Below are 11,501 nucleotides of genomic sequence, written 5' to 3'. Positions count from 1 at the left end.
GTGGTGCTTCTGCCTAGAGCGCCATTTTGCTGGAACTCCTTGCCCTTAATTATGTTGAATCATTTACCTTCTATTCCTATTTTCCAGAGGGTTTTTATCAGGAATGGGCGTTGGACTTTGTTAAATGTTGATCAGGCTTCTTAACTGAGGATTTATGGTTCCTTAATCCTTAGCAGGAAACGGCACAACAGGCAGAGTTTTGACAGGGAGCTGAAGCCAGAGCAGGGGATGAGGAGAAAGCCACATATCATATGGTAACCAAAAGAATGATTCTTATGGACGGGAATAAACAGAAATATATGGAATGAAATATCTCAATAAAATGAATGAATAAAGTATAAATAAATGGAGTATAAAGGACAAAAACTCTGACGGCAGATGGGTTGGGTAAATCAAGGTTGTTATGAGGATTAAAGGAGTGAATAAATGCAAAGTTCTTAAAATAATGCCTGTCACATAATAAACACTGTGTAACTGTAACCATGATCTGGAGATACATAAACCACACACCAAAATATTGTTTTGAGTAATGTTACTCAAGCTTTTCTCTGAAGAGCCGTTGTATTTAAAATAACAGTGTGTGTGTGTATGTGTGTATGTGTGTGTGTGAGAGAGAAAAAAGAGACAGACACAGAAACTCAATCATACCTATTTTTCACAGTAAAAGAGAGCAATCCATCTTTTTTATTTTCCATAAAATGGAAATCATGTCCTGAATGTTTTGGCTTAAAAACTATTGTATTCGTAAGTGAGGTGAATAGAAATGCCACCATCAGGCTTTTAAATAATGACATAATACATATAATTTGTAAGAGATTGGTAAAACCACTTCACAGTTCATCAGCTTTTAACTTTTCCCTAAAACAGTTCTTTTTTTTTTCTTGTATTTATTTCTCTTTTGCTACATCCATATTTCTGTTGCTATATGATCATTATTTCTACAGAAAATCACTATTATATCCAAATATCTTATTCAAGTATAGATACTGATTATGAATTAACTCACAAAATATGGTAGAATGAGTTTATTAGAATTAACTCTATAAACTGTTTTTGTAACTGAATAATGTTTATAAGAATAAAAAATTGGTGAGGTGAATATATCACAGAAAGCTTTATGTAAAGCGTGATTTTTTAAAAATTAAGGTTTAACAAGACTTTAAATTTTTTTATTATACAATTAAGAACCATAAATGGTAGTTTACTTAATGATAGTCACAGAACTTGTCGTTTAATAAGTTTCAACTTCTTTTTGTATATAATGGTTTTTCTGGAGATCGTCTTAAAACAATTTCCTGAGAATGTTTAAGAGAGAGGTATATTTTTAGGTATTTTGTGTTTGATCATATTTTTTTTGCCTTCTTTGGTATGTATATTTATTTATTTTTTATTGTTGTAATTAAATGAAGTTTACATTTCAAGTTAGTCTCCCATACAAATTTTTTTTTTACATACGTTGTTATGAGACCCTAATTGCTCGCCCCGTTCTGCAACAGCACACTCCTTTCCGCCCCTGCTTCCCCATGACCGTTCAACTAGCTCCTAACTCTCTCTGCCTTCCCATCTCACCTCTGTAAAGAAGCTGCCCCTTTGGTCTCTTGTTGTTTGATTGTATTTTTATTTTAACATTACTCTTAAAAGGTATTTTTGCCGAATATGCAACTCCAGTTTCAAAATCAAAGACATTGTTTTTAGCATTCAATATTATTGATGTTACATCTGTTATCAATCTCACTTTCATTATTTAAGGTAATTTTCTCTCTCTAGAATCATTTACAATATGTTTTTGCCTTGAGGTAACAATATCACCAGGATTTAGTTGCAAACGAGCACTAGGAATTGAGTTGAAAGTTAGAACCAGAAATATAGATACAGGGATCATGCTTGTACAGGTTTAAGTAAAGTTCTGAATGCAGAGAACCTAGGCAGGAAAAGTAGGACAGACAGTTAAAACTTGAGAAAATACAAGAGGATAGATGGGATATAGAGAAAAAGAAAAAGAATTCAATGCAGATAGTACAAGTGGATATGTAGAGGTATGATTAAAACCAAACTTCATCTTATATATCAAAGGTTAATGATTAGTCAATAAAGTGATATTTTATGGGATTATTTAGTGTTCCAAAGAGTTCTATTTATCATATACAATTTCTGTTGACTTATCTTTAAATTCACTGACTTTTTCTTCTGCCACTTGCTATGTAACTCCAGGAAAATTTTTATGTCATTTATTGGAATTTCCAAGTACGTAATTTCCATTTGGTTCATTTTTTATAGTTTGTATTTCTCTATTGGAATTCCCTATTTGTTGTATCATTTTCATGATAATTTAATTATTTAAATGTAGTTTTGAAGGTTGTGTATGCTGAAACTATCATTGATGTCCACTGCAATCATAAGGCATAACTTGTCAGGCTGGATAAAAAAGCCAAAACTAACTATATGCTTAGAATCACAAATTAAAAATGAGGTTAAAGTTAAATTAAAAAAAAAGTTAACCAAGTAACAAATACATTAAAAGTAAAAAGATTAAAAAAAAAAAAAACTTATAAACAGTAAACATAAAAGAACTGAGGAGACTTTATTAAAACTAGAAAAACTGACTTTAAGACAAGAAACATCATTAGAGATAGAGAAAATTTTTATTATGGTAAAAGGGTCAATTGATCAGAAAGATACAGCAATTATACCCATATATACACCTAACAACAGAGCCCAAAGAATTACAAGAAGCAAAAAAAAAACAGTATTAAAAGGAGAAATATATAGTTTAATAATTATAGTTAGAAATATCAATACTTTTATCAGAGTAATTGAGAGAATAATTAGATGGAAATATCAGCAGATGTATAGAAGAGGTGAACATCACCCAGCTTGTCCAACTAGAATTTATCGAAAACTCAACCTAAAAACAGCAGAATATGTATAATTTTTAAGTACACATGAAAATTCCTCACATCAACAATGTGCTAGGCTATAAAACAATACCAAAACAGAATTAATTAGAAATCTACAACATAAAGACATTTGCGAAATCAAACAATATTTGGAAAGTAAAGTAATCAACACATTTCTAAATAATCCATGTTCAAAGAAGAAATCACAGGAGACGTTAGAAAATTTCTTGAATTGAATAAAAATGAATACAGTATATCAAAATGTTTGGAATACAGCTAAAGAAGTACTTAGAAAAGAAACTGTAGTTTTTAGTGCTTAAACCAGAAAGAAAGATCTAAAGTCAATAATTTTAGCTTGCACCTCAAGAGGCTTGAAGAAGAAAAACAAATCAAATTCAAAGTAAGTAGAAGAAGAAAGAAAGTAAAGAGCAATAAGGGGAAACCAACAAAACCAATAGTTAACTCTTGAAAAATCAACACAACTGGTAACACTTTAGTTAGATTGACTAAGAAATTGAGAGAAGACACATTATCAAATACAAGAATGAAAGAAGGGACATCACTACAACACTACAGAAATTTTTAATGATCACAAGGTAATGATACAAATTTATGCCAAAAAATTAGACACTTTCGAGGGAATTTTAAAAATCCTAGAGAGAAACAAATTGCAACATCTTAAAAAGAAATAGAAATGAAAATGAAGAACTGTATAACAAGTAAAAAAAAAAAAAATCTAATACTTGCTTACAAAGAAAAGCACAGGCTCAGATGACTGCTTTGGTAAATCCTATAAAATATTTAAGGAGGAAGTAATACCAACGATAAACTCTTTCAGAAAATAGAGGAAGAGGGAACATTTCCCAACTAATTCTATGAGGCCTATATTGCCCAGAAAGCAAAGCTAGACAAAGACATCAAAATAAAATTATTGACTAATATTCCTAACTTCAGAAGGTGGGAACCTAACCCTCTTTCTGAAAGTAAAACGAAAAAGAAAAAAAAAAAAAGTATAACATTAATGATATTTACCAAAAATATCTAAAAGTTCTTTTAGTTTTTTCCTCTGATATCCTTATCTGTAAAATCGAAATATAAACGTTTAATAAAGACAAAAATTATATTGTAATACACACCAGTAATAGAGTTATTCATTATGGGCACTAGAAATACACTCAAGCTGATTTAACCAGAATAGGATATAGTTTAAAGATTATTAAAAGAATGTGTGTTGTAGGACCTGTGGAATTCTTTAGAACAAGATTTCAAAAATTTGAATAAATAAGGGAGGCTAGGCAGCAGACTAGGCCACATCAGATAAAAAGCCGTTATGTCAGTAGGGGAAGGATGCAAATGATAACTAGATGACACTATGGCAGTGCTGTCACTGAGACCCTCAAAAATTGATGTGATTGCGTTGATACTGCCACCTGAATAAAAATCTAATTTTCCACCATCTCTGCGTCTTTGCCTCATCAGCTTCCTTTCAAATTCCATGGCAGGTCCATCAGATTCACCAACCTTTAGTTACATATCCAAATTTCGGTGTAACTGAGACAGGAAAAAAGAGTAATTTGCATTTTTAGCTTGAGATGTGCTCTCTAACTTTCTTTAACCAATCCTTAAGTAGATAATTATCCAGATTTAAAGGAGGGGAGTTGAGATGATGAGTAACCCGAGTAAACAAAAGACAAATTCTACTACATTTCCTTATTAAGCAATTTTGCTAAAATATATCATCTTTTTTCTTAAGAAATGTATACATTTATGAATATGAGAATTCATTTAGTTTACAGTAATTAAATGAAACAAAGACCTGAGAGATTTTTTGCTTGTTTGTTTGTTTTTAAGAATATTTTAGACAGCACCCAAATATGTATAACATGCAGTTTTTGAAGGGGAAAAAAATTAAAGTCAATTTGCTTAATGCTGTACAGTCATAAATATTGCCTCTTTTCTTCATACAGCCTGTGTTTAATTTTAAGAAATAATGGAAGTTTTGAAGTCTCCTGGGTTCCTTCAAATAAGATTAAAGCCACAGTCACAGTCATAGCAAAACAACAACAAGAGTAAAGATCTAGTTCATAGAATTAACTGATGTGTTAATTTTTTTAAAGGAAAGTGTAAATGTCATATATTCTGAATAGCCTTAGACTTAGTTGCCAGTTGCACAGGTGACACATTTATAATGAAGTGAATCCTTTGCTCGTTTCTAAATTCTAACTGTGAGATTAAAGTAGATGAGTGTCAAAATGATTGCTGTCCAAATGGTAGCACTTGTGTTGATCTTCTCAGCACCTTTAGCTCCCCGTGTCAGAAAGTATTTCAAGGTAGGCACACATGCTAACCAAAACTATGATACTGAATATTAATTTGAGCTGGAAATAGCTCCTTATTTTGGAGTATACAATTCATCTCATAGACATGTATATTAATTTTCCTCCAGGAGAATATTTCAGTATGTAATTTCTGCTTGGATTGTTTTATTACATATGAACATCATCACAGATACAGAACATTTTGGTTTTTTAAATGAAGCAGGGTTTATACTTGTGCTGTTTTTCTCACAGACTTGATCCATAAGGAAAGTCATCAAATAAAATTTGTAAGGTTTAAAAAAGTAATTGTTCACTCACATTATTACTTTAATTTAATTATATAGTTAATATTCAATATTAATATTTTAGTTTTAATTTAGTAAATTAATCTTAATTACTTTTTAATATTTAAAAATTTAATTTTAATTTTTCCTCAGCTTGATTTTTAATGTCAATTTGCATTTAATATTTTAATTTGTCATTGATATTAACATTACAAATGGATTTTCTTTTTAGTTAAATATGCTTATTCTATTTAAATGAAAATCACATTTTTTTCTCCAGTCTAGATTTATATCAACATTTTAGAGAAATTTTCTTCTTAAAAATGCAAGGAAGTTTTCCATTCATAAAATCTGTGAATATAGTGTGTCATATGTCAATGTTATTTTTCTATTATTGTTATAAATTGGTAATAAAACTAGTTGTCATAAGTTGTAAGAATCAATTCACTGTCAATTAAAGCTTGCTTGTCAGCTCTTGGCAAATTTACAAACAGTCCAAGTAATATAATATGAAAGCTCAGCATTAGGAACACAAATTCTAGGTGGAACATTAATAGAAAGTCTGAACTGAAGAACTAGTTAAAAGACAATGTTAAGATCATATAGTTAATGAAGATTTCTGTTTTCCTTTCTTTCCATATAGGCCTAATTTGTGAAATTAGTAGAAAGAACTGTGATTCGTCACCCTCTCTCCGTAATTCTACACATACAGAGCTCATGGGTAGATTCAAATGCATCTGTCCCCCCAACTTGATTGGTAAGTAGAGTTTGACAACTATGCCTTATAATGTATATTTAGCCCTCAGGGACATACAACAGGATGTTATTGATTCACCAGTGTTTCCTTTTTATTTTCCTTAGCCTAACATTTGCATCCCTGTAATCTGAAACATCTATTCCATCTCTAGACTCCAAAGCAAAAGATAAATTAGTTCACATCTAAGCAGACTTTGTATGTTTACAAACTCAAAGGAGATTAGTCTGCATTTAGTAATTCCAAGAAAAGTTGTTACTGTTTGTAGTAAGGTGAAATAAATGGGCTCTGACACTAATATATTTGGCATTCTTATCTGACAAATTTAGTCTCAGATCTTGTCTCAAGTTTATTAAAATATTTGGGCAAATTTGAGAATTAAAACCTGACACCTGCTTCCTTATTAAAACTTAATTTTTTTTTTTTTTGTTATTTTTCAAAGGCACAAGATGTGAAATAGGTATAGATGAGTGTGCTTCACAGCTCTGCAACAATGGAGCCACCTGCATTGACCAACCTGGTAATTACTTCTGCCAATGTGTGGCTCCATTTAAAGGTAATGGACACCAAGGGAGAAGGAAAAACAAACATAATTAACTTTAAAAAGCATTTCTGTCTCTTGTCTGAACTCATTTCAGTCTTCCAGCAACATTATTAGCCCTTCATTTCTTAAAGTCAGCTTCTGAAGTGACCAACCAATTATCCCTTAGGCAGAAACTGAAGTGAAATGAGCTTTGTTTATATATCCGCTAAAACAGTCGTGTTTCTTGTTTTTCTATTAGAAAAACTACCAATAAAACAAAATGATATAATGAAAAGTAAGTAAAGGATATATTATCAGCCTATCATATTACATTGAAAAAGTTTTTTTTCCTCACTCAATTCTCAAAGTTTTCTTTCTAAATCAATCATTCATCTAATTTTGTAATGTAACTGTATTGTGTTTACCATATAGTAAGCCACTAATAGGTACTTTTTATTCAGTTCTTAACTTTGATAATACTTTTTAAGCTTCAGTTAAGGCATTGTCATGTTTTCCAAAAACTAAATAAATTCATGCTTTGTCTTGTAAAAATGTATAGTAGCTTATTATGCAAACTAGTGTATAAAAGGTAAAGCATTGGACACTTTTCTGAACTTTAGGTATCATTTCTAAGCCATGAAATTTAAGACTGTTCAAATAATTATAACTGATTTTAATATTTTAAATGTTATACTTAATTAAGATATTCTTAGAGGATGTCTCATAATTATTCATCAAAAAAATAGAAGATTGTCTGTCTCACTTCAAATTGGTTGTAAACTATTTAACCTAAGTTATGGTTGTCTGTAAAAGGGAGATGAGAATTAAACCTACTTCATTGATTTGAAGGTAGGTTAAATTATATGTCATTTAAATGTTACATTGCCTGCCAGGAAGTAATAACCTTCAAGTGTTTGTTATTTAAAATAATTATCTCACATATACCTGTAAAATCTATACAACAGAAAACAATTTATCATGTTTTGGAAGGTAAGCTAGAAATATATATTTATTTAATTATAAATTATTCATATCTGTTGCCTATTTTTCTATTGGGTTGTAAGTCTCTTATTGATTTGAAGGAGCTCTTAATATATGAAATAATAAATCTTTAAAGATACATAAGAGGAGTCTTGGTGGCTCAGTTATTAAGCCTCTGCTGCTAAAAGGTAGGCAGTTGAACCCATCAGTATCTCCGCTGGAGAAAGATGTCCTCTACTCTAGCCTATGAACTGGAATCAACTCAACTGCAATGGATTTTTTTTTTTTTTTTTTACTCTATCCCGTAGTGTAGCTGCTGTGAGTTGGAATTGACTCAATGGCAATGGGTGAAGATACACAGGAACTGGTCTAAGTAATCCCAGTAAAGCAAAAAAGAAAAAAACTTGAAGAATAACAAAGTTTTAGTTTTGACCAATACAAGGTGGATGGAAGCTATTATTTTTCAATCTGGTCCATAAAACGTCCAATGCAATCTTCCACTGCCTTTGTTCTTCATTCTTGTTGAAAGAGAGATGCCTGGGAAAGTAGCAGAAAGAAGAGCCAGAACATAGAACGATACAGGTCCCTAAATTACTATTTGGAAAGCCATCAATGGACCAGGATCATTTGATTATATTAAGTAAGTGAAAACCAAAAACGTTTTTATTGTGGTAAGCCACAGAAATCAGAGGGGTTTTCTTCATTAGGGCAACTAGCATTATTTACCCAAAGAGATGCCCCTTCAGTTCTCATAGGAAAGACCTCCTTAAAAATCTCATTGGAACTGATAAAAAAAGATCCCATGCATAAATACATATTATTGAAAAGAAATATTTGTGCAATCTAATTAGTTCAGTTTTCATTTTTAAATGCACCAACACATTCTTTTTGAAAATTTAGTAATTATTGTCCACTAATTAAGTTTTCTCTAAGGATATTAGAAATTTTGCAATCTATTTGCATAAGAAATTTTTAAAAATAATTACACAAAATGAAACTCCAACAAAACACATAAAATCATAAGATTATTTTCGGTAAATATTTAGTTGATTCCATAATTTAATAAGGTAATTGTTTGGTGTTGAGTAGATCAGAAGTTAGATAACTTAACTATGGTTCCAGGGGAAAATCCAGGCCACTCCCTGTTTTATATGATTCACAAACAGCACGATAAATGTATTTGCTGTCCATGGCTGCTTTCGGCCACAACTGCTGAATATATGTTTTAAAGCCTAAAATAATTATTTTCCGACCTTTATAGAAAACATTTGCTGACACTAGTGTGGACAATGCTGAAATAATGCTACTTTTTCCCACTGTCTTTAGTATTGTCCAAGTTTTACCTCTAGAGTCTTTATTTGTACTAATATACATTTTGATAAAGTAGTAGACAGTCTTTTTTTTTGGGAGGGGGAATGTATAGCTCTACTCCACTGCACTAGATTAAATTCAAGCTCTTTCAATTTTGAGCAAAATTTATGCCCAGGAAAGAATGCATATATTAATGTATATAAATATTTGAGTTGTTTTTTGAAAATTTAAAATGTAGAGTTAGTGTTTACCAAATGTGGATTTGTAACATACAGTACTTTGAATGTTTAAGAATTTACCCTAGTTTAGACACTTTCTCATTTCTAAAGGTTATCATTTGTTGCTAGTTATAACCTATTAAAGCATACACCAGAGAAAGAAATTAATCCAAGGAGTAGATTGTGATTATAGTCCATTTATGGAGACAATAGAAAATAATTAGAAAAATCTTGGTATAATTACTTCTGTAGAGCTGATTAATGTAGTGTGTTTATGCATGTTAGTTTCTAGCGTTATAATTATAGATCCTCCACAAATAGCACAGCTTTCACACATAATGTTATCAATGCTACAGATCTCTTTTGAAATCTATGGAATCATTTGTTTTCTTCTTTTTTAAGAAGAACAAATAAACACGGAAAGTAAGTTCTGCAGTACAATTCTCTTTCCATGAGGCATTTGTCTACTGGAGTTAGCAAGTAGTTAGCTTTGATTTAATCTCAGCCTCCTTCCAAACTCTAGTTTTAGGAACAGAACCTAGCAAATTAACATAAGTATGCCTTTCCTTCAGATGAAGGGACTTTATTATTAATTTTTATTGAGCAAAAATATATAATTACAAAATTTGCAATTTCAACCGTTGTTAAGTATACAGCTAATTCAGTGGCATTAATAATGTTGTGCAACCATCGTCACTATCTATTTCCAAACTTTTTCTTCACCAGAGATAGAATTCCATTTAAGTAATAACTCCCCATTGTTACCTCCCCGATACCCTAGTGAACTCTAATCTACTTTCTGTCTCTATGCATTTACTTATACTAGTTATTTCATGCAAGAGGAATCATGCAATATTTATCTTTCTGTATCTGGCTTATTTCACTTAGTGTAATAACGTCGTTCATTTTTATGGCTGTATAATATTACAGAGTATATATATATATATATATACTGCATTTTGTTTATCCATTCATTTGTTGATGAAAACTTGGGTTGTTTTGATCTTTTGAATACTGTGAATAATGCTACAATGAACATTGGCATATAAGTATTTCTTTGAGTCCTTGTTTTAATTTTTTTTTTGGGGGGGGTGGTATATACCTAGAAGTGGAATTGCTGAGTCATTTGGTAATTCTATATTTGACTTTCTGAGGAATGACCAAACTGTTTTCACAGTGGCTTCACCATTTTACATTCCCACCAGGAATGTATGAGGGTTTCAATTTCTCCATGTTCTCAGCAGCACTTTTTATTTTCCTTTTGGTTTGATTTCTGTTTTTAATAGCCATCTAAGCAGGTATGGGTTATTTCATTGTGGTATTGATTTATTTGGTAGCACAGCGGGTAAACACTCTGCTGCTAACCGAAAGGTTGGAGGTTCAAACCCACCAGCTGCTCTGCAGGATAAAGATGTGGCAGCCTGCTCCTGTAAAGATTACAGCCTTGAAAACTCTATGGTTTTCCTGTCCTATCGGGTTGCCATGAGTCAGAATTGACTCAGTAGCAACCGATGTCTTAGTTATCTAGTGCTGCTATAGCAGAAATACCACAAGTGGATGGCTTTAACAAAGAGAAATTTATTGTCTCACAGTCTAGGAGGCTAGAAGTTCAAATTCACGGTGCCAGCTACCAGGGAAGGCTTTCTCTGTGTCAGCTCTGGGTGAAGTAATCAGTCTTGGCCCTGGCCTAGGAGGTTCTCTGCACAGGGACCCCAGGTCCTAAGGATGTGCTCCCCTCCTGGTTCCTTATTCTTGGTAGTAGGAGGTATGTCTCCTCTCTGCTCAGTTCTCTCTTCTATATCTCAAAAGAGATTGACTCAAGATACAACCTGATCCTGTAGATTGAGTCCTGTCTCATTAATGTAACTGCCTCTAATCCTGCCTCATTAACATCATATTGTTGTCGTTATGTGCTGTGGAGTCAATTCTGACTCATAGCCTCCTTATAGGAGAAAGTAGAACTGCCCCATAGGGGTTCCAAGGAGTGGGTGTTGGGTTTGAACTGCTGACATTTTGGTTAGCAGCTGAGCTCTTAACTACTACACCACCAGGGCTCCTTCATTAACATTACAGAGGTAAGATTTGCAACTCATAGAATAATCACACCAGGGAACTTCCGGCAAGATGGCGCTCTAGGCAGAAACACCACGCCATCCCTCCACAACAAAGATCCGAAAAACTAAGCCAAACAGAGAATCAACAATCCTGAAACCCT

General features: G+C 32.0%; 1 protein-coding gene across 1 annotated transcript in view; it reads left to right on the top strand.

Moving 5' to 3' along the window:
* EYS (eyes shut homolog) overlaps window positions 1-11,501 on the top strand; it is a 1,981,143-nt gene that overhangs the window by 531,883 nt on the left and 1,437,759 nt on the right. Inside the window, 1 exon segment of the mRNA XM_012556965.2 lies at window positions 6,696-6,809. Coding sequence (XP_012412419.2) covers window positions 6,696-6,809 — 114 coding nt within the window.

Source organism: Trichechus manatus, unplaced genomic scaffold (assembly GCF_000243295.1).
Source record: "Trichechus manatus latirostris isolate Lorelei unplaced genomic scaffold, TriManLat1.0 scaffold00083, whole genome shotgun sequence".
In the NCBI taxonomy this organism is placed as follows: domain Eukaryota; kingdom Metazoa; phylum Chordata; class Mammalia; order Sirenia; family Trichechidae; genus Trichechus; species Trichechus manatus.
This window is presented reverse-complemented; position numbering and strand designations above follow the sequence as displayed.